The sequence below is a fragment of the Camelus dromedarius genome, chromosome 15 (genome assembly GCF_036321535.1).
Source record: "Camelus dromedarius isolate mCamDro1 chromosome 15, mCamDro1.pat, whole genome shotgun sequence".
NCBI classification, from domain to species: Eukaryota; Metazoa; Chordata; class Mammalia; order Artiodactyla; family Camelidae; genus Camelus; species Camelus dromedarius.
Genome location: NC_087450.1, coordinates 44845668 through 44870093, shown reverse-complemented (window position 1 = coordinate 44870093; position 24426 = coordinate 44845668). Strand labels below are relative to the sequence as shown.

At 37.7% G+C, this 24426-nt stretch overlaps 2 protein-coding genes across 6 annotated transcripts in view; one reads left to right on the top strand and one right to left on the bottom strand.

Annotated features, from left to right (window-relative positions):
- Window positions 1-7027, bottom strand: part of RBKS (ribokinase) — an 81918-nt gene extending 74891 nt beyond the window's left edge. For 2 of the 3 annotated variants that reach the window (XR_838014.3, XM_031466783.2), the window contains exon 1: window positions 6857-7027. Coding sequence is in view for 2 of the 3 variants with exons in the window: in XM_031466783.2 (XP_031322643.2) it covers window positions 6857-6945 (89 nt within the window). In the remaining variant the exon portion in view is untranslated. The remainder of the gene's footprint in view (window positions 1-6856) is intronic. The other variant, XM_010991264.3, reaches the window with a different exon arrangement.
- A 302-nt stretch (window positions 7028-7329) lies between these two features.
- BABAM2 (BRISC and BRCA1 A complex member 2) overlaps window positions 7330-24426 on the top strand; it is a 355229-nt gene continuing 338132 nt past the window's right edge. For 2 of the 3 annotated variants that reach the window (XM_064494653.1, XM_010991265.3), the window contains exons 1-2: window positions 7330-7443; window positions 10783-10934. In XM_064494653.1, the coding sequence (XP_064350723.1) occupies window positions 10807-10934 (128 nt within the window). In that variant the 5' untranslated portion in view covers window positions 7330-7443; window positions 10783-10806. Of the gene's footprint in view, window positions 7444-7877; window positions 7903-10782; window positions 10935-24426 lie in introns of those variants that run through there. The other variant, XM_064494652.1, reaches the window with a different exon arrangement.

The window sequence follows — 24426 nt, the reverse complement described above, 5'->3', positions numbered from 1 at the left end:
ATATTTTTTTTCAATCTCAAAACCAAATTTAGGATCCCTCCCATCCACCGAGAGGATTTGATTGCCTTTTAATTATTTGATAACATTTATTTTGATTTTTAAGGAATATAATCTTTTCCTCTTGCTAAAAAGCATGAAGCATAGAATTCTTTTGTTCCATAAAATGGTTCTTTCCAAGAACTTTGCTTTCCAGGTCTTGTCAATTTGAGAAAGCTGTCAGCGGCAGGGTTTTGATCATTAAGGCCCAGAGAGCAGATGTTGATTAATGCCCTTTTTAATTAACAGATGTTTTCTGCTCTTTTACTCTTTAAATATTTCTTTGACATTTTCCCTCTTATTTTAAAAAAAATTTTTAAAATTGTAATTTCTTTTCCATTTTCTAATGGGGGTACTGGAGATGGAACCCAGGACCTCATGCATGCTAAGCGCATGCTCTACCACTGAGCTCTACCCTCCCCCTTCCCTCTTCTTTGTCCCCATCACTACTGTCCTGGTTCAGGCCCTCATGAACTCGTGTGAAGAGTCTTACCTTTCAAATGGGTCTCCTTGTCTTCAAGGAGAATGCTTCTGATACATTCAAAATATTGCCTTCTTTTAAATCTGCCTTTGTGAAATACAAATCTGACCATGTCATTCCTGTACTTTGAGCCCTCCACTGGCTCCCAGGGCCTATGGAATAAAACCTAAGCACCTTAGCATGGCTGATGAGGCCTTTCATCAGCACCTCACATCTGATGCTCAGTGTACACTATGCAGACCCAGCGGCTGCTGGCCCCAGGACACCCATGCACATCCATGACTTTGCTCCTGCATGATATCCCAACTGGCCAGTAAGAACTCCTTCCCCTTTTTTGCTGGATTAGCACCTGCTAATTTTCAAGACTTGGCTCAGGAGGCAACTTATTCAGAAACTTTCCCCTGTGCTCCCACAGAACCTGCAGGAACTTACCACACTGTACTACAGTGATCTGTCTTCGTGTCTGCCTTCTTCCTTGGACTATAAGTTCCTCAAATGCAATGACCATGTTATATTATTTGCAATACCCCTGGCAGTTAGCACAGTCTCAGTATTTCAATATTATATACAAGTTATCAAAATACTGGAGCAACATTCATCACAAAGCCCACCTCACCTTGCTCTCCCTAGAATGCAGGCAGCAGGGCATGAAGAGCTAGCAAAGGAATAGACTGCTAACAGCACTGCTTAGTAATACCAAATAACAGGTGCTCTTTCTTTGTCATATGTAATTTACTTACTAACATATATTTTCTTTGAAGGGACCCAAATCAGAAAATTTCCCACAAATGATTTCTTTTGAATTGAGGGAATTCAGTTGACAGAAACATGTTTAATGAAATATTAATTTAAAAATTGATTGGTAACCGATAAGCAAGTTTCAAGGCCCATTTAAGGAGTAGAAAGAATAATGAAGGATGCTATTATATTCCTCTAATTTTGGGAATGCATGATACTTCTTAGATCAACACTCCTTTGGCTTTTACTTTCCTGAAAATGTGACTACCAAAGAGATGTTTCTGTTCTAAATATGATAGGTCAAGAGGCTTCTGGTGGAAGGCAGGTTAGAGGGTACTGCAATATGTCAAACACATATAATCTTTTCTAGGTACAGTATAAAATTTTGGACTTTTTTTCAAGAAGTAATCTAGGTCCAATGTTTCATCCACTTTGGATCCAAAAGCTTCTAAATTTACTTATGCCACCATCCAATTAAAATCTTTTGAGAATTAAGCAATCATTTCCTGACTTGCCAAGGATTAAATTTAGATGCTTGGTTGAACATGAGCCTTATCTCTCCAGCCATCACTTTTAATTGGAGCATATAAAAGGAAAACATAGGGTTTTAGTTGACATCATAGTCTATTGCCATGGAAATGTAAACATGGGTTTGTATCAAGCTTGTCTCAAAGCAAATTTTAGGGGTACAGAGAAACTGGGAGACAGATAAATTATGTAAAACGTATCCTCTCAATGTGGAGTGCCCTAAGAGCCCAGACCTCAGTGATCTCATCCTGCCTCATGGCTTTAAATACCATCTATACACTGATGACTCTCAAATTTATATCTCCAGCTAGATCTCTCCTCTGAACTCCGAACTCATATATCTGTCTTCTTGACTGTGTCAGCTGGATGTCTAACAGGCACCTCAAATCTCACACGTCCACTGTGAACTCCTGATACTGCCCTCTCCCTACCCAACTTGCTCTGTCACAATCTTCTCCATCTCAGCAAATGCCAATTTCCCCTTCCACTTGCAGAGGTCATAGAACTTGGGGTAATCCTTGACCTAGCTCATACTCCTCAGTAAATCCTGTCTGCTTTACCTTCAAAATATAATCAGAAGATGCTCACTTCTCCCTACTTGCACTGTTTTCAAGCTATCATCATTTCTTGCCTGGATTATTCTAATGAACTCTGAACTTGCCTCACTTCCGCCCTTATGGGTCATACCATGTCACTTGTATGCTCAAACCCTCCAATGGCTTTTCATCTCATCCAAGGTATGACCCAATGTCCTTTAAATAATCAGTTGCTCTCCCTCCGCCCTTATTTTCTTCTTCAGCCATACTGGACTCGTTGTTCATGTCATAAGAGGTCCACTTCTGCCTCAGGGCCTTTGCACATGCTCTTCCTCAGGTTATCTGCATGGCTTGCTTCCTTTTGTCCTTTAGGTCTTTACTCAAATCATTTTCTCAGTGAGGCTTTCTGTGGCCAATGATTTAAAAGTACTACTTCCATCTCCCTTTCATGCTTTATTTTCCTCCTTAGCATTTATTGAACAGACTGTGTATTTTACTTATTTCTAGTGATACTGCCTGTCTCTTCCACTAGAATGTGGGCTCCATAAGGCAGGGATTTTGGGCTATTTTTCATTGCTGTGTCCTCTGTACCTAGGGAAGTGCCTGGTATGTAGTATAAAATCAGTAAATATTCATTGAATGAATAATTTAAAAACTAGTGATACATGTCATAAGAAATTAAGATTAGTGAAAGCATGATTAACCAAGGTCTATAAGCCTAATGTCTAAAAAAAAAAATCATCTGTTATTGGGTTTTCATGAGAATCTGTCTTTGGAGGAAATTTGACTTAATTTTCCACAAGAACAGGCTTGATTTATCTTTGCAGCATGGAACTTCAGAGATGATTGCTCAAGAAGGAAGAGAATAGTGGTAAATACAAGTGGGTATTAAATAATTGTTCATTGTTTGCCATGTTGGATGAGCTAATGATTATTAAAAAATTATTAGTACATAGAGCTTACTATTCATACTGGACTGAAATAAGAAATGGTAAAAAAAAAGGCTGCTCATTGAATTAGCAGTGTCTGGCACACAGTAAGGTAATATATAAAGTGAGTTGGACTTGGATGCCATCCAAGAGGGCTTAGCTACTGAAGTAGTTTTATTTCTAAAGTGATTCTACAGTGTAGGTATGGGTGTCCAGGCTGGTTACAGTTAAACTTAGTATCTTCATTACTGTTCCTTACTTTATATCCATCTTTCAACCTGAAAAATTTATAAACCCTTAGTTGTTCCTTATCAGCTTACAAAGCTTAAATTTAATGAATGCAGATGACAAACACTTAAATGAACTGTAGATGAAAAAGGCAATATATATGAGCCAGAGTTAGAGGTACAATGACATAATGGAAAGATAAAGGTTGGGAAACCTGGGTTCCCACTAACTGGCTGTGTGATTTGTGGTGAGTCATTTGACCTCTCTTTAATTATCTCATCTACAAAGTGTGGAGGATGGATGGATAGGCTTCAGTGATCCCCCAAGCTCTAAGTATTATAAGATTTTTTGACTTTAAGCTTAATCACTGTGGTAGGCAGAATTATGCACCCACCCCCTCCCCCAACCCGGCCTCAAGGATGTCCACTTCCTAATCCCCAGAACCTGTGACTATGTTATGTTATATGGCGACAGGGAATTAAAGTGGCTAATAAGCTACATTAAAATAAGATTATTTTGAATTATCCATTTGGGGGTCCAAAAATAACAAGGGTTCTTAGAACATGGAAGAGGGAGGCAGAAGAGTGAGCATCAGAGTGATGCCATATGAGAAAGACTTCACCGACCATTGCCGACCTTGAACATGGAGGAAGGGGCTATGAGCCAGAATGTGGGCAGCCAGTAGAAGCTAGAAAAGGCAAGAAAACAGATTTTCCCTAGAGCCTCCAGAAAAGAGTGCATTCCTAGACACACCTTGACCTTAGTCCAGTGAGACCTGTGTCAGACTTCTGACCTCCAGAATTGTAAATTAAATTAAATTTGTATTGTTTAAGCCATTAAGTTTGTGGTAATTTGTTACAGGAGCCCCAGGAAACTACTGTAATCGTGGTATGTACCACAACTCGCAAAGCTGGACCCAAGTTTTTCAGGGATGCAGGATTTTAAATAAAAATCCTATACTCAGGTATTTAATAAAGATCTTCAGAGGCAGAAGTAATCAGAAACCATGAAACGTTTGTAGGAAAGTCATGAGAAAGAGTCTATGAGGGAATAAAATTTTTACTAGCGATTCATGTGAAGACTAGAAACTTGGATATCTTATAAAGGAAAGAAAATGGCAAAATTAGAGAAATAAAAAAGGTTATTCATAATGTAAGAGTTTCTTCTCTGGACTTCACCATACTCATCTATAAACTGAAGGGCTGGGAAAAAAAATCTCAATTCCTCTAGCTCTGAAATAAAATTCTAAATCCTGACAGATGCTTTGGGACCCTGCCCTCCCCCAAATTTCAAGAGTATTCATTTTAGAAAGTAGTATCATTATTTTTAACGTGTGATGGTCAAACCTCACAGAAAGCTCTTAGTTTAATAAGAAGGTGGCTCTGAATTCTAACCCTGACATTCTTATTTAGGTAGGGTGCATGGGAAAATTGTTTTGTTTTCTTTCTCTTCTGCCACTTCACCTATAAAAGTATGGTAAAATTTTAGCTGGATGGATTTTCTAAGGAATGAATTATTTTAGATGTCTGAACTTATGTAACTAAACTTTAAATATATTTGATGGAACTATTTCTAAAGTGAAACACATGCCCTATTTTTATATAAAATTTAATGATTACCATATTCCCTTTTCTTGAAGAGTCATCACTAGTAACATCTACTGAGTTACTCTAGTGAGCTGTCAGACAGTGATGCTTTAGACAGCAGTCAGCAAACTACGGCCTGCAGGCTGTTTTTGTAAGGCATATAAGATCAAAATAGTTTTTTATGTTTTATACTTTTTTACATGTTAAAAGAAAATAATATGTTAACAAGTTTCTTCTCTATAGCACTGTGAACTACATTCAGTATCTTGTAGTAACCTATAATGAAAAAGAATATGAAGACGAATATACGAATATAGCTATGTATATGTATGACTGAAACATTGTGCTGTACACCAGAAATTGACACATTGTAAACTAATACTTCAAAAATAAAAAACAAAAAAACAAAACAAAAACAAGAATATGTGACCTAGAGCATATGTGGCTTAAAATAATTACTATCTGGCCCTTTGCGAAAAGGTTTGCTGACTCTGGCTCTAGAGAAAGGTGTGGAGGCCTCTTTACCAAATGTGCAAAACTAGACTGAACTTTATGCTCTTTCACTAAAGGAAGTACATCTGTTTTGGCACAAGGTAGCTCAAATATTTGTGGAAAAATAAAGGCTCTTGGAATTTAAAATTCTTTTGTTGCTACACTGTCCTTACTTTCAGGGTTTTAGTAGTCACTATACCTCCCTCTAGCAGCTTCTCCACCTTTCTAATCTCAGTCTGGATATTTGATAACCTAGCTTATAAACATTTTAAGCAATGTAAGATTAAGTTGGCTATGTGAAGGCCCTAAAATTATTTTCTAAGTAAAACACAGGTGGTTTAGTGCATGGACTTGGTGACTTATTTTGCTTGTCCCAAGGATTTTTTATTTATTTCTAGGTTCTTGGTTATCCTTCGGAAAAGCAAGGTTGAGGACAGATGAGGTCTTATTGTAGTATTTCTGATCATTTTTAATTTTTATAATGTAAAAATAGCATTATATCTAAAAAGCCACTCACCAAAACATTGAACTGAAGCAACCTGAATGGTAGGATTTTCTTTTACAAGAAATAAATATTACTTTTGCAATAAAAAAGCCATTTTCATTAAAAAAAGATAAATTGGAAAGATCTCTCCAACCAGTTTCACTAACCTAACTCTATTTTCATCTAGCATATTTTGTTTCATTATTTGATTACTTTTTTATGGTTGTAAATATTGTGTTTAAAAGTTTTTATTTTGACTCATAGTTGGTTTGCCATAGGCAACCTATGGTTACTCTAATACTGAAAAATAAGCTTTAAATATAAAATGCAGAAATGCCAACAATCAGTATGGTGAAAGGTGACTGATCGCATTTTTGACCTCTGTTCCACTCCTTTTATACACGTTCAGACAAATAATACCCAACCTGGATAATGTTATGGCTCAAAACACTTTACTTCATTTAGTCTTCTCATTCTCGGAGGTAAAATGACTTGGCCAAAGTCACTAGGCTAGTTAGGGGAGAGAGAGTCTCAGTAGCCTGGTACAGAAATCAGGAACAGTTCTTTGGAAGCGCTTCTAGTGACACTAGGGCTTTCACTACACCCTAGCCTTTATGTTCCCTCACCTGACACTTACCTTTACAAACTCAAATCCTGCCTCTTATACCCCATTAAGGCACATTAGGGCTGAGGAAACCTGTGGCTCACACGGAAAACAAACACTCTCCATCCCCAAAGCCCCGTGCATGGCAGTGAGAGGAGAGAACACCATCCGTCCCTCCCGAGAGCCGCTGACTGCGTCCTGGCCCCGGACTAACCTGACCAGGTCGGTCATGCAGGAGCCCACCACCACCACTGCCGCCACGTCCTCCTGCTTCTGCTTCCCGGGTTCCCCAGACGCGGCCATTGCTCAAAGTCCGCGCTCTCCAACCCGGAGGCTGCCCTTTAACCTTTGCCCGACCCCGTAACCAGAGACGCCGCTCCCACGCTCCCTAACGACGCGGGCCTTCGGACGCCTATGCGGGGCGCCCACCTGAATGCCCGAATAACCCCGCCCCACAACTGCCGCCCGTTCTTCCAGGAATTGTCTCCCTGCACAGCCTTCCGTTACAGAGCCCTCCTGAACGTTCCAGACTCCGCGCTGCGCGGCGCGCACGAGGCAGACGCCAAGGCAGGAACTTTCAGGCACTGCCCGGACGCCTTTCCGAGCGCCCGGCCTGGCGCGGCCGGGGACGCGCACGCCGCCCGGCTCCCGGGCCGCAGAAGGGGCGGGGCGGGGCGGGACGTCCGGGGGCGCGCACGCAGCCGCCCGCGGTGCGCGCGCAGGTTGGTGCGTCGGTCGGGGGCGCGCTCGGGTAACCTGTCCCCTACGTAGTCGCCGGTTACCGATCGGACTAAGTTCCAGGTACCTGGACTGGGGCTGGTGCGGGGAGGTTGGATCCCCAGTCGCACAGGTGGCGCTGAGGACTGGTTTAAATATGCCCAGGGCTTGCCTCCTCTTCCTATAGAGAAGGCCCCTGTTCCAGAGATGCCCTGCTCATCCCCATCACGAGCCACCTCAGGAACGAGCCACCAAGGCCAGAGGCCGCTCCCTCCAAGCCTAGCCCGCCCCCTGGTCCCTGATTAAGCTCAGACTCCTTCCTCCTTCCCGCGTGATGAGGGGATGATACAATTTGGGAGAAGGAAGCGTGTTCCCTTTTAGATACCCCCTTTTAGAGCGGGGTGGTCATTCTTTGGGTTTGAGCTGATTTGTTTTTCACGAATGTTGCCCCTTGGAGAAATTGCTTCCCCAGTGTAACTTCCCTCGTGCGCTGTATGACGTCGATGTGACGCAGCAGGACGCCACCCCTTTCCGTTCCATGACGTAAGCAGGGCACATGTTTCCGTGTTTGTCATCTCATCTTAATTACAAGAAACTAGATGATGCTTTAGACGTCTTTGTATTCCCCAGGCCGCCCGTCAGAGGACCTCATGTGACCCTGTTTTGAGGCAGCAGACCCTTGAAAAAATTGTATTTCTACATTTTCCTTCTGTCATACGCCAAAATCAGGAAATAGAAATTGCACAAGTAGCATTAAAGTTAGTCTGGCCACCATAGTTTTTTATCTGTCAGGGATCTATTATTGTGCTTCGATGTGTAAACGCTACTACTAGGGTTGATCCATGTCCTTGGCTCAAGAGGACCCCACGAAAGAACCATCATTTCTGGCTATTCGGTGACTTCTGATTTGGGAATCAGTTTTTTTTTTTTTTACTCTTAGACAAGTCACAACAGCTACGGTTGAAACATTTTAATACTGCATGAAATCTTGCACTGTCAAAAGATAGTATTATGGCACTTCTGGAAACAAAGACAAATTCATTACTTCAGGTGTCATTCTAAGGTCATGACAGTTGCTGAATTGGATGCGGTATTGTCACCTTAAGTATAGTTTGATTTCTGGAGCTGGTTTTTTCCCTTTAGCGTTTGCCTAGTAAATCATTCAGGCCAGCTTCAGCAGTCGGCCAGCAATAGTCTAATTTGATTCTAGTTTTTAAGCAATCATTAATTTAAATTCATGACTTTTTGTCTGTTCAAATTTTACTAGATGTATGCTTTAAAACAAATTCACTTTGCTGGTTTTCTCTTTGGCAAATGAAGTTATAAATGTTTATTTGAGAGGATGATGTGTATAGTGGACTCTTAGGGACATCTGGATTTGAATTCTGATCTTTCTGCTTGCTAGATTTGTGACTTTGAACAAGTTACCTAGTCTCGCTAAGCTTTAGTTTTATCTGTGAACTGGGAACAGTAATATTAACCAGAGAACAGGGTAGCTGTGGGGAAGTAAATGAAATTACAGATAGAGATGGGTAACATGGTGCCTGATAATCAGTAGATTTTTCAGAATGTGTTGGTTCTGTTCCTCTTTTTCATAGAAATGTGAGGTAAAACAGTAATAGGTATTGTGGGAAAATACATGGAAGAATAATTTTGTAATGTAGATAAGGTCCTTTTGCTTTTTTCCAGCATGAGTATTTCTGTTTTGCATATGATCTAGATAAGCATCCTTTCAAGAGCTGTGACATCAATGGGTAGAAATAAAAATGGAAATGTTGCAGAGTAGGAAAAAAATAGGCTTCAAAATGCTAACATGGGCTAGTATACTATTCAAAGACAAATTATAAATTCCCCACATCATCTGTAAGGTGGGAATTCTAATACATGCCTTATCATCCAGGGTTGTGAAGATCAACTGAACTAGTGTGTATGGAAGCTTTTTATAAATGATAAAGTGTTATAAAATGTACATGATTTTTATGACTGATGACACAGTGCATGAGATGTTTATTCTTATTTTGTGATAGCAGATGATCTCCCTCCACCATTCCAATATGTTAAGTGGTTGGAAGAGGAGCTTGTTTTATATTTGCAGAAAGGATGATTTGAGTACTAAAATATAAAGCTTATACTGTTTCAGTGGTACTTCTGGGTGTCATCACTATATAGAGTCATGATGTTGTTATTTTTTTGAAAGATCACTGCAGCCCTTCCCTTTATTACTATTCTGAAATGATTAAACCAGGTACTAGTTTTCAACATTTAGCAGGAGCTGTAAATCCTCATATGGCATAATATATGAAAACTAGAATTAGAACATCGTTGACTTGTAATTGTAACTTGAAGGAAATTAATTTGCTTTTGATGTGGGATTATCCTTCAGAATGAAGAAGAAAATGATCATTTAAATTGACTTATTCACCTCTGAAAGTGGAGGCTTTCATTTAGAAATCTATTAAGAGGAATTCATGTACTCCCTCCTCCAGCCCCATGGGTTTCCAAATAATTTAGATATCATTTATAGGTTTTACTTTTATGTTTTCAAGTCTCAGAACTTCTTAGTGCCTTAAAGTCAAAAACTGTTAGATCCGTGTTGGTTTGTGTTGCTTAATAGCTGAATAGGTATGTGTTTTCATGATTTAATTATTAAGTAGACTTTTGCTACATCTATTCCTCAGATATAGTGTCTTCTTTTTTTTTGTTTTGGAGGGCATAATATCTTCTCTCCATAAGTAAATATTTCTTTAGCTTTGTGTCTCCTTATTCATTTATTTATTAAAAGATGTTTATTGGGTGCTTAGTCTATGCCAGGTACTTTTATTGAAAACTAGGGATTCAAGACAGTCCTGCAGGGGAGAGGTCACTAAGCAGGTAGTTATAATACACTGTGGAGGGACAGTAATTAAGAGAGGTGTATCAGGAGTAAATAATTTTTAGTAAGTAACAATTGCAGGTAGGTTATTCCTGTTCCAGAATTTTACATAGTTTTATCAAACAAGTTTTTACTCCTTGTGAGAACACAGAGGGAGGAATTCCTAACCTAGTGGTGTGTGTGTTTTGTGTGTTAGGGGGATAGGATTGTCAGTAAAAGTTTCTTGAGGCTTCAACTAAAGTAGAACCTGCCAGTTGTAAGACAGAGTGGGATAGCTTTTAAGTAGAATATGGCAGTGTAGGAACTGGCTTTGGAAAGGGGGAAGAGATTGGATTTCAGGGGTTGCTGCTTTTCCTGAAAAGTCTATGTCCTGAGTAGGTGAGCAGGAGGGAGATAGGTTCTTCTGGATGGCCATTAGAAGATGCTGCTACAAGACAGGAAATGAGTTATCACGCAAGAGACACTTCTGTGTGCTGTGCTGGTTTCCAGGAAGCTTGTTATATCTTGTTCCTTTGGATATTCTGATCATCATTCTTTCCTTCTCCTTTCAGCGGTGATTTGCAAGTCAAGTTAAAATGTCCCCAGAAGTGGCCTTGAACCGAATTTCTCCAATGCTCTCCCCGTTCATATCTAGCGTGGTCCGCAATGGAAAAGTGGGACTGGATGCTACAAACTGCTTGAGGATAACTGACTTGAAATCTGGGTATGTACCAGAACCCATCCAACCTTTACCTGATGATTAACCTTTCTCACCAGACTCTTAAAAATTGAATACCACAGAAATTCAAGTCATGATCTTATCGCTTGATTCAGTTGGTTTTGTCCAGTTTTTGACATTTATGTTTCTAGGTGTTTTATTTGTGCTTTATGAACAGAATGTTAATTTTTTTTAAGCATATCTCTTTGTTAATAGAATGCTGTGTGGCTTTTAGCAAGTGTATTTTTCATCATTGACTTGTTTTCTTGCTGTTTCTTCTGTAATCCAGTATGCACTGTAAGAGTTAGGATTTGAGATTCTGAATCTGATGTCATTTGATAATCCTTCCTAATAGGAAAAGTACAATAGCTACCCCAAGTGAGTCATTTTTCACAATAGGGTTGAAATAGTAAGATCTCAGGCCTCGAAATGTTGCATTAAAAAGCCCAACTTTTCAGTAAGCCAGAAAGAGAAAGAAAAATACTATATGATGATATCACTCATGTGGAAACTAAAAAAAAAAAGACACGAATGAACGTATCTACAAAGCAGAAACAGACTCACAGACATAGTTATGGTTACCAGGGGCAAAGGGGGTTGGAAGGGATAAATTGGGAGTTCAAGATTTGCAAATACTAACTACTATATATAAGACAGATAAAAAACAAACTTCTTCTGTATGGCACAGGAACCTATATTCAATATCTTGTAGTAACCTATAATGAAAAAGAATATGAAGACAATATATGTATGACTGAAACACTATGCTGTACACCAGAAATTGACACACTATAACTGACTATTCTTCAATTAAAAAAATAAAAAGAAAAACCCAACTTTTAATTTTGAAATACATTTACTTACAGAAAAGTTACAAAACTACTACCGAAAATTAACACTGTAACATACTGATAATTATTCTGTAAGTCTTATTTAAATTTTGCCGGTTTTCCCGTTAACGTCCTTTTTTCCATTCAAGATCCAGTCTGAGGTACAATTTGTATTTGGTTGTTGTGTCTTAGTCTTCCCAACCTCTGAGAGTTCCTGTCTCTCTTTGTCTTTCATAATTCTGACACTTTTAAAAATAGCAATGGTTAGTTATTTTGTAAAATGTGGCTCAATGTGGGTTTGTCTAGTGTTTTCCCTTTATTAGAGTGAGAAACACATTTTTTTTTTTTTTTTGCCAAGAATACTACAGAAGTGATGCTGTACCACTTTCAGTGCATCAGATAAGGGAGTAATGATGTTCCTATGTCTAGTCATTGGTATATTAACTTTGACCACTTGGTTAAGATTGTGTCTACCAGGTTTCTCTACTGTAAAGCTAACTGATTTTCCCTTTGTAATTAGTAAACATCTTGTGGAATGATGCTTTGAGACTGCAAATATTCTGTTTCTCATCATACTGTTGTCCATTAATTTCAGCATCCATTGATGGTTCTTGCCTATAGTTATTATTAATGTGGTGCTTATCTAAGAGTGATTTTTTCATTTCTGTATTCCTCCCACATTTAGTAATTTGAATTCTTCTGTAAAGATGGGGTATCCCTTCTCCCCAAATTATTTATTCAGTTATCTGCTTATGTCAGTATGAATTTTTAGGTATTTACTTCATTCTGTAGATTATAATCCAAATAGTGTCTTCATTTGTTTTGCTGCTAAGTTGTTCTAGCCTTTGTCATTGGGAGCTCTGTCATATTGGCTTTTGAGTACATCCCCATCATTTTTTTAGCATTTTCTTACTAGAAGTGTTGCATTCTTGATTCTCTTTTAGCTTTTCTTTTTTAGGCCCTTTTGCCCTTTGTCTTCTACAAATCTTGCAAATCTTTTCTGACTAAGCCGAAGGCCTGGATATAAGGTAGTAAGACAGGGAAGACTAAGTTAGTTGGACCCTTCATTGGAACAGTAGGATGCTTTTTAAAAGATCTGGTACTACCTTCAGTTTAATTGATCAGTGGCTATGAGGTTTCTTTTTGGGGTGATGGAAGTGTTATAAAATTGATTAGTGGTGATGTTATACAACTCTGTAAATATGCCAAAAATGACTGAATTATGTACCTGTAAGGGTGAATTTTATGATTTGTGTATTTTATCTCATTAAAAAAACCCAAACCTGTGTGCCAGGGATGTTTCCTGGCCTGAGTGTATAGGACATAGAAAAAGGTCTTTCGTTTTTAGTTTATCACAAACATTCTTCTCAGAGATATTGAAGACATGACAGGGGACTGATGGCCAGAGGACTGGGGACTGGTTTATGTAAGATGATAAAAACCTGAACTTCCTACCATTTTGTCAGTATCCTCAGAGAACAGTTTGGTTCAGCAACATAAAGTCACCTCACTTCTTTTCTGTAGACTTCCTCTTTGGTGCTTCCAAATTCCTGAATGTTTAGTTGAGTGTTTAAATGCAAATAGTGGATCTGATGATCAATTTGAAATGAATCCACTAGACCTGGCCCTGTTTGAACTAGCTCTGTGAAAAATATTTGAAATGGCATATAATGATATGCAGTATTTCTGAAATTTGCTTTCTTTAGATTTAAAAAAAGGAATGAAAATACCTCTACCTACAGTAACAAAGTTGCTACACATAAAATGATGTGAAAATCGTAATTAACCTAGGACATTATTGATGCCTCTTATGTAGTACTTGTCTGAAAGATTCATGGAAGTTCTTTAGGGGCTCATTAACAGTTCTTTCTTCCATCAGCCAAAGTGTGAATTCCTCAAGTTTCTATAGCAAAACAGTGGCAGAGTTAGGGAAGAGAATTTGTGTGTATATGTGTGTGTGTATGTGTGTGTGACTTTTGGCACTCTCTTTCTTTTAGATCAGCAGCACTTAGTTATGAGGATTGGGATCCACATTTGGGATTTCTGTTAACTCAAATGGGGCATTACCTGTAGGGCACAGTATACCTGGAAGGAATAAAATGAGGAGACTGGTATTTAGAGGTCACAAGAACCAGTCTCATTACTCTATATAGCTACTTGCCCTTGAAGAGATGAGGTACCAGAGTATCTGTATCCTAGGTCTGGCTCACAGGAGGAGTAGAATAGACAGGCAAGAATCTATGCAATGTAAGTTTTTTTTTTCATAGCAATTCATCTTTATTTCTCTTATGGCAACTAAATCATTCTCCCTGATCTAAGACCATGTGTGTTTCTAAACCCCATTGCTAGGCTATTAAGGACAGGGTTCTTGTTTAATTTATTTTTGTGCCTCCTTCAGATCTACCATGATACCTTTTGCATGTAGTGTAGTAAGTAAGGGTTGAATGAATGAATGAATTAATTAGGCGTTTTCCCAGAGAAGGTGCTTGGTTTGGGGATTAACATGGTATGGTCTTATGACTTGGAACATGTTTATTGGTCTGATAGTTTGTTACTGAAATTCTGTTATACATGATTCTTTTAAATGACATTCCCTGACAAATGAATTGACATTTTTGAAATTACAGTCAAGTATGTTAATAGTGCTGGGTTTACTTTTCTAGGTGGAATATTGAGACCTGGAGGGGCCGAATTTTTAATTTTAGAGAATTAGTCCATGAGCCTGCTGAATGCTTATTAACTCTCTGCTCTATGTTAACTTGGTCACAAGCAGGTGCTATTTGTAAGATGCCATCTTTTGTCTTTTTCAGTGATTTACTAATCTTGAAGGTGTCTCAGTGTTCAGCATTCTGGAGCGATGCCTGAGAGGAAAGCAGAGAGGGCTCACTGCGACCTGTGGCATCTCAGCCTTAGTGTTTCTTTTCAGCACATCATCACAGTGACTCAGCCTTACTGGCACATGGCTGTGCTTGGGGCATCTGCTGTGACATCTCATCCACCCACAACTACCTGTTGCGTTTTTTGGTCCATGTTCTGAATTTCAATACTTAGTTAAAAATAGATACTCAGTGTGCTTGATTACCAAATCGAACAGTTTTAAAAAATAAGCTTTGCAGACTGATCTCAGTTTGGCTGCATTGGTCTCTAGCTGGCAGGCTGAACCTTTCTTTGTTAGCCTTATGCCTGGAAGGAAGCTGCTGCCCTGGGAGGCAATAGTTTAATTTTGAAGATGGGCGACTTTTAACTTTGTAGTGTCTAGTTGTTCAATTGGTTTTTCCATTTCACTTGCTTTTCCATGTTCTTCTGTGATCTTTTTCCTTTTTTCCTGTGCATATCTCTTTCCTTTATTCATTATATAATAAATGTATCTCCAAACAATGTATAGCATTATTTTGTATGTTTAAAAGTGTATATAGGTTTATGCTATATATATTCTTCTGCAACTTGCTTGTTTTGCTTAGCATTAAGTTCCTGAAATCTATTTATAATAACACTTAACAGTTCTAGTTCTTTCATTTGCTTTGCTGTAGCATATTCCATTGTCTGAATATGCCTGTGGTTTTTAATTAACTCTCATGCTGACTGACTGTTATGTTGTTTTAAATTTCTTTTGACAAAGAATGCCATACTGAATATTCTTCTACCTTCACTCTATATCTAAGAATATTTTCTGGGGCAGTCTTTTGAATTGGTTGTGTTTACCTATTTTTGGTTGTAAAATCAATTGAATGAGTCACCTCAAGATTTAAAAAATGAATGAGAAGAGAATGGAACTATCAGAATGTGTCACACAGAGGAAGACTAAGCACTGCTTTGTGAATTTTCCTTTCAGTTGAATAAGTGTGTGTGCACCGGGTCACAATGTAACATAGGTGTGTGATGATCAAAAAGTTTGAAAGCTACTCCTTTAGAGTATATTCCTAGAATAGAATTGCTAACTCTTAGGGTGTATGGTGTTCCATTTTATTAGATGCTGCCAGGTTGTATCAGTATCCTTCCACCAGAAATGGATGGGAGTTCTCATTATTCTGTAGCCTCAACAATACTCTGTGTTGTCAGACAAATTTTTGCGAAGCTGATGGGTGTGAAATGATATCTCATTATGGTTTTAATTTGTATTTGCCTGATTACTAGCGTAGTGAAGAATTTTTTCATATCCCTATTGTGAATTCAGATTCCTTCTTTTGGGAATGACCTTTGCCCATGTTTGAAGTGGATTGTTTGTATGTTTTAAATCGATGTTAAAATATTCTTTACATGTTTTTGATATTAGTCTTTTGGCAGTTACTTATATTACAAATATCTGCATTTAGTCTGTGGCTTATATTTTTAATTTGATGCTACGGATGTCCAGAAGTTTTAATTTAATTAAGTCAAATTCATCAATATTTTCCTTTTTAGATTTGTACCTCTGTGTGTGTGTGTGTGTGTGTGTGTGTGTGTGTATTTTTAAGAGAGAAGAGGGAGCACTTCAAGAAATTCTGTCCTATCCAAAAGTCATACATCTTTCTCTAAGAATTTTTAAGTTTCCTTTTTCAGCCTTTAAATAGAAATTTTTTTTTTCTATAAAATATGTTGTAAGATAGGAATTTAGCTTTTTTTTCCCAATGGATACTTGGTTGTCTCAGCATCATTTATTTGAAAGGTCATCCTTGGCCTGTGGCTCTGCAATGCTACCTCTTTTATTATAACAAGTTTCCATCACACATGAATCTGTTTCTAGGCTTTCTGTCCTGATCTGTTGGCCTCATTGTCCTTGTGCCAGTGCCCACTGTATTAACCATTACAACTTTATAGTGTGTCCTGGTAGCTGGAAGGAAAAATTCTCCTCATCCATCTTGTTCTAATTCTTAAAACTTGTCTTGCTTAACCATATATCCTAAATATTTTTTGATAACCTCATTTAAATAGTTGCATACTGTTCTATTAGGATATACCATAATTCAGTTAACAAAAGCCCCTCATTTTAACTCAATGAGAAACGGAAATGAAGGGAAACTGACCTGGTAAGGGCTAATTGAGAATTGATGGTCAGGAAAGCTCTCTCTGAGTCATGAAAGATGAGAATAATTCAATGTGAAGATCTGGGGAATTTGGTGTAAAGAGACTATCATGTGCAGAGGCAGGAGAAAATTCACATGCTTGAGGATCTGCAAGGCCACTGTGGTTGGAATATAGTCAGAGAGTATGAGAGGGAAATAAGATAAGATTCTAAAGCTAGTCAGGAGCCAGATTTTACAGAGCCTGGTGGGCCATATTTGGAAACCTGGGTTTCATTCTGGATTGAATGAGAAGCTATTAAAGGATTTTAAGCAGAGTAACATGATCTTATTTGTATTTTAAAAAATCACCAGTTGATATTTGGAAAATGACTTGTGCAGAAAAAGGTAGACTAGTTAGCTGTCTGTTCCAGTAGACCAGGTGAGAGATGATAGAGTCATCTGGTGGTGGTAATGGAGATGGAAAGAAGTGAGCAGATTATGAGTTTATTTAGAAGGTAAAATCATGAGTGTGTTTACTTTGGGGTTTGAGAGAGAATCAAGAATGACTTTCTCTTTCTTAGCTTGAGTGAGTGGGTAGATAGGCGGTCAAGCCATCTGCTGAGACAGGGAAGACTGGTGGAAGACCTGCTTTAATCTGGATTGATTGTTGTCTAGATCTGCCGGCAGCTACCATTGTATCATTGTATCTTTCCCTTTGCCTCTTTCCTGTGTGGAATCTCGTATCTTACTTCTTGTTTTATCCTCTAGCTTTGTTGGAGCTTACACTCCAATAGCAATTGTAAGAATGGGAGAAGAGGAGGACAATTTTTGAGTTCCTGAAAGTCTGAAAATGCTGTTATTCTGCTTTTAAACTTAATTGATAATTTGGGCCAGTACAGAAGTATAGGTTGCACATATCTTCCTTTTGAATTTTGGAGGCCTTGATCTGTAATCTTGGGGACCCTCAACACATACTGTTGTGGTTTCATGGATGCAGTATCTTCTCTTCTCTCTAGGGATGTTAACTATAGTTTTTTTTTTTTTTTAAGTTGAGGTAAAATTGGCTAAATGTTTACAAACCATTTCTTCTATACCTTGTGCTATCTCTGTTTTGCTCTCAATCTTTCATGTTGGTGGCTTTTCTCAACTTGACGATTCTTGGCTCTCCATGTCTATTTTTTTTTTAAACATTTTTTATTGATTTATAATCATTTTACAATGTTGTGTCAAATTCCAGTGTTCAGCACGATTTTTCAGTTATTCATGGACATATACACACTCATTGTCACATTTTTTTCTCTGTGAGTTATCATAACATTTTGTGTATATTTCCCTGTGCTATACAGTGTAGTCTATTCTACAATTTTGAAATCCCAGTCTATCCCTTCCCACCCTCCACCCCCCTGGTAACCACAAGTCTGTATTCTCTGTCTGTGAGTCTATTTCTGTCCTTTATTTACGCTTTGTTTTTGTTTGTTTGTTTGTTTTTGTTTTTGTTTTTGTTTTTTAGATTCCACATATGAGTGATCTCATATGGTATTTTTCTTTCTCTTTCTGGCTTACTTCACTTAGAATGACATTCTCCAGGAGCATCCATGTTGCTGCAAATGGCATTATGTTGTTGGTTTTTATGGCTGAGTAGTATTGCATTGTATAAATATACCACATCTTCTTTATCCAGTCACCTGTTGATGGACATTTAGGCTGTTTCCATGTTTTGGCTATTGTAAATAGTGCTGCTATGAACATTGGGGTGCAGGTGTCATCCTGAAGTAGATTTCCTTTCTCCATGTCTATTAAAGAGTGAGGCTCTAAAATGTGAATTTGAAACTCTTTTTGCATTGGTGGGCTTTTCAACTACTGAGCCTCACATAGTGTGATTGTGATTTAAATTTATCTCATATATATTTGATCTTCATCTGCCATTCCAGACTCACAGCTCGAAAAATGCTTGGAATTTCCTAAGTGATAAGAGCATTGAGGTAATGTTTGTTTTTTTGTCCTCAGTTCCTGAAAATGCTTCAGGGAAGGTAAATTTTGGTCTCCACCCAAGGATGGGAACTGATTGCCAGGAGAACAAACCATATGTTTAGAGGGTTAGAACTTTCAGTCCCATCCCTTGACCTCCAGGAAGGGAAGAGGTGCTGAAGGTTGAATCAGTCACTAAAATTGGCCAGTGATTTAATCAACCATGCCTATCTAATGAAGCTTCTATAAAAACCCAAAATGTCTGACTGTTGATTCATATCCTTTAATGTCCTTTTATAATGAATCATTGGTCTAGTGAGTAAATGTGTTTTCCTGAGTTCTATGAGCCATCCTTGCAAATTAATCGAACCTGAAGAGAGGGTTGGGGGAACCTCTGATTTATAGCCAGTGGTTAGGAGTATAGGTAACAACCTGGGCTAGGGACTGGCGTCTGACATGGAGGGTGGTCTTGTGGGACTGATCTCTTTACCCTTGGAATCTGATTCTGTCTCTGGGTAGATAGTGTCAGAACTGAGCTGAATTGTCAGAGACCCTACTGGTGTCTGAGAATTGCATGTTGTGTGGGGAAGCCTCCACACACACATATTGGAATTGGGTCCAGGAACCCTTTTGCAGGCAGGGAAAAAAACCTGGCCTTTTTATTAGGTGATTGTCAGATTCATTAGCTGGATATCTTCTTTCTGGGACTGTAAAAAGTAAAAGTGCCTGTTTGGATGCAATTATTCCTGTGTGTCAGCAAAATTCCAATTATTGGGCCAAAGAGTATATAAAGTTTAAGACTTTTGATGTATTTAATATATTGATTCATGCTACTTATATGTAAGGATATATAAATATATACATACTTCCTCCAGAAATGTATTATCAATTTATACTCCCACTAGTAGTATGTGAGGATGCTAGTTCCTCTAGTTTTGATAATACCAGTATTATAAATTTTGTAAGATTACTTGCTAATTCATTAGATGGAGGCGATATTTAATTGCTTTTTTATTTTGCTGTATTTATTGATGTGTGTGTGTGTGTGTGTGTGTGTGTGTGTGTGTGTGTGTGAAAATTACCAATTCATGACATTTGTCTATTTTTCTGGTGGGTTATTTGTCTTTTTCTTATTGATTTGTAAACTTTTTATATGTTCTGAAGATTAACCTTTTGTCATAGATATTACAAATTTTTCCCCCACATTTTCAATACTGTTCAGTTAAATTAATTAATTTATTCAATATACAGAATATCTTCAATATTACTCATTTTTGAGGCAGTAATAAATGTACAGTGTATAAAAAAAAGAAAAGATACAAAAAGGGTATAAACAGAAAATGTCTCCTTCCTATTCCTTTCCCCTAATTTTCTTCTCTGGAGGAAACAGAGGCAGAGAGTTGAGGAAGCCTGCCTTCCAGGGCCGGCTAAGATGGTGTGCAGGCTAGATTAGGGAGCTCTGTTGGCGGGTGGCGAGCTAGTGTGGGCAGTGGGTGAGTGGGGTTGTGGATATTACGGGGCAGAATTTTGGCTAGGGTTCAGGGTTCTTACCTAGGTACCAAATCATCTAGAAACCCACTAAACAGTGCATGGTATTGATATCTTGAGTGCTGTTACCATGTTCATCTTCCAGGAATTACTCCTTGAGCTTTCTTAACCATTAGAAACACAAGTTCTTCACACTCCTCATGCCCCAGCCCATACTCTTTTCTTCTCTTAGATCTTTGTCTTGGGTAGCTGCCTGTCCATTCTTTTTTTGATTATAATAGCATAACACAGTAATGTAAATAATGTTAATTAAACACTTAATATGTCTTTTAATGTTTCAAAAAACTGTCACTTGTTTTATATTTTGTACTTAGGATTTTGAGGGAAAAAGTCGAAGTGGTGATATTGGCTTTGACCCAGTGTACTCTGAAATCACTGGCCTTGGGAACTTTTGCTAGGATTCCAGTCTTCCCACAGCGTCTGGGATGGCACGTGCTAGGATAGATCTGAATCTGGAGTTTTAGATAATTGTCAGTCTTGGGCTTTTCCTGCCCTGCAACGACTTCATTTCAGGGTGGCTTCATTTGGTCTGGAAGTTGGGGTAGGAGAAGTGAAGGGAAGTAGCCAGTCTAGTGTGTAAAGGAAAGAGGGTAGAAGATTGATTTAGTTTATTCCTAGCTCCACTTTGCATTGTTTAAGAGAACCAAAAAGATCACTCCTACTGTTATCTTTTGTCCTTTCTATTCTGTGCAATTTAAGGGTGGTATTATTTAACTAGTTTTTGTTTAATTAGAATGACAATTTTGCAAAATTCTTTAAGATTGAAGTGAGGGTTTTGTAATACATTTAATAGGGACATAAATTTGTTTTAGGTCCAAATTCACTATTCCTATGCCATCACTTAACATGTTAAAGGACTCCTTATGCCCATGTAGAACAGCCGCCTTGTTAGTTTCCATGTTGCTTGAGTAATCTTGTTCTTTGGTGCCATGGTCTTGAAAAATAATTTCGTAATTTCCCTTTTCAGGGCCACATTTCCTAAGTAATTTGATTATCTTTCTCATGGCATGTTATGAAAGTTGTTTTCCCCATTGACCTTGCTTCTCTTGACTTTTTGAAGAATGTATCCTTTTTGTTTTCTGAAAAAGTTTTTATCTCAACCTTTGTTCTTGTCAACTTATTGATAAGAGATCTTGAATCAAGTGGGAGTTTTGGGAAACATTTTCATGTTCCACTGTTAAGTAGGTATAATGCCCTCAGAACAATTGTTGTTTTTTAATTTTTAATTTTTTATCTATAGACTTCTAGGACTTTTTCAGTTAAAAAACAATGACAATTTTTGTGATTCAATAAAGTATTAACATGTAGGTTCAATTTGGGGCTTAGCACATACATTTTTTTTTAAATGTGGTAAAATACACACAACATAAATTTACCATTTTCACTGTTTTTAAGTGCACAATTGGGTGGCATTAAGTATAATCCCAGTGTTGTGTAGCCATCAGCGCCATCCATCTTCGGAACTTGGTTAAACTTGCAAAACTGACACTCCGTGCCCATTAAACAATACCTTCCCATTGCTCCCTTCCCCTAGCCCTTGGCAATCACCATTTTATTTTTTTGTCTATGAATTTGACAACTTTAGGTACCTCATATAGGTGGAATTATGGAGAATTTGTCCTTCTGTAACTGACTGTTTTTTACAGAGCATAATGTCTTCAAGGTTTGCCCATGTTGTAGCATGTGTCAAACTTTTTTTCCTTTTTAAGGCTGAATAATATTCAATTGCATGTATATGCCACATTTTGTTTATTCATTCATCCATCGATGGACGCTTAGGTTGCTTCCACCTTTTGGCCATTGTGAATAATGCTGCTATAAACACTGGTATGCAAACATTTGTTTGAGTCCCTGTTTTCAATTCTTTTAGGAATATACCCTAAAGTGGAATTACTGGATGATATGGTAATTTTGTGTTTAATTTTTTGAGGTATCTCCATACTGTTTTCCATGGTGGCTGTCCCATTTTACATTGCCACCAGCAATGCACAAGGGATCTAATTTTTCCACATCCTCACCAACACTTGTTGGTTTCTATTTTTTTTTAAATAGTCATCCTAATGAGTATGAAGTGGTATCTCATTGTGGTTTTGATTTGTGTTTCCCTAAAGATGTGGAGCATCTTGTCATGTGCTTATTGGCCATTTGTGTAACTTATTTGGAGAAATGTCTCTTCAAGTCCTTTGCCTATTTAAAATTTGTTGTTGATGTTGTTGAGTTATAGGGGTTCTTTTTATATTCTGGGTATCAAATCCCTTATCAGATACATGGTTTGCAAATATCTTCTCCCATTCCATGGGTTTTTTTACTCTGTTGGCAGTATCTTTTGATGCACAAAATTTTTACTTTTGATGAAGTCCAGCTTATCTATTTTTTCTTTTGTTGCCTGTCCTTTTGGTGTCATTTCTAAGAAATTATTGCCAAATCCAATAAAGCTTTCCCCTTATATTTTCTTCTAAGAACTGTATCCTTTTAGCTCTTATGGTTAGGTCTTTGATCCATTCTGAATTTGTAATTAAAATTTTTTGTGTATAGTGTAAGATAAAGGTCCAGTTTCTTCTTTTCTTTTCTTTTCTTTTCTTTTCTTTTCTTTTCTTTTCTTTCTTTTCTTTCTTTCTTTCTTTCTTTCTTTCTTTCTTTCTTTCTTTCTTTCTTTCTTTCTTTCTTTCTTTTTCTTTCTTCTTTCTTTCTTTCTTCCTTTCTTTCCTTTCTTTCTTTCTTTTCTTTCTTCTTTTTGCATGTGGGGATTCAGTTTTCTTAATACTATTTGTTGAAAAGATAGTCTTTTCCCCATTAAATGGTTTTGATACCCTTGTTGAAAATCATTTGACTGGATATATGAGGGCTTATTTCTGGGCTCTCTATTCCATTGACTTGGTCTGTATGTCTGTCTTTATGCCAGTACCACCACACTCTTGAATACCGTAGCTTTGTTTAAGTTTTGAAATCAGAAAGTGTTACACCTCCAACTTTGTTCTTCTTTTTCAAGATTGTACTGGGTATTAGGGATTCTTTGAGCTTCTATTTGAATTTTAGGATGGCTTTTTCTATTTCTGCAAAAAAAATGTCATTGAGATTCTGGTAGAGATTGCATTGACTCTGTAGATTACTTTGGGTAGTATCGACATTTTAACTATATTAAGTTTTCAGTGACCACAGAATATCTTTTCATTTATCTATGTCTTCTTTAATCTCTTTCAGCAATGTTTTGTAGTTTTGGGTGTCCAAGTCTTTTGCCTCCTTGTTTAAGTTTATTCCTAAGTATTTTATTCTTTTTGATACTATTGTAAATGGGATTGTTTTTATAATTTCCTTTCCGGAATGTTTATTGTTAGTATATTGAAATGCAACTGAATTTTGTGGGTTAATTTTGTATTCTGCAACTTTGTTGAATTTGTTTATTAGTCTTAACAGTTTTTTTTCTGGTGGAATCTTTAGGGTTTTCCACATGTAAGATCATGTCATCTGCAAAGAGAGAATTTTACTTCTACTTTTTCCATGTGGATGCCTTTTATTCTCTTTCTTGCCTAACTGCTCTAGTTGGGACTTCTAATACTATTTTGAGTGGAAGTGGTGATAGCAGGCATCCTTGTCTTGTTCCTGACCTTAGAGAAAAGGCTATCAACCTTTCACCGTTGGTTTTTATTTTCCCTTCAATTTATTTTTCAGTAAATCTAATATGTTTATTTTAAGTTAAAAATAAGACATAGATCATGTGACTCATTCAGGATTGTTGAATGGCTTCCCTTTGCTCTTAGAATAAAACCCTCAGGTGGTAGAGCCTGTGCTTTGCATGCATGGGGTCCTGTTTCAATCCCCAGTACCTCCATTAAATCAATCAATCAACCAATCAATCAGTCAGTCAGTCCACCCCCCCTATCCAAAAAAGAATAAAATCCCCAAATGTGTACTGACTTACTGTGTGATTGGGCGCGTCTCCCCATTCAGCCTCATCTTATGTTGTTTTCCCCATGGACTGACTTTCTCTCTGATCCCAGAAGGCCCCAAGGCCTTTTCCATCTTGGGGTTGTTGCTCACTGTCTTCCTTTTCCTGGGTCATTCTTTCCTCTCCTGTTTTGAATTGTCTGATTTTTACAATGCTTCAGATTTGGCTTGAATGTAGCTTTTTCAGCATTTCAGAGGGCTCTCCTAGCCCCCATCAAAATTAGT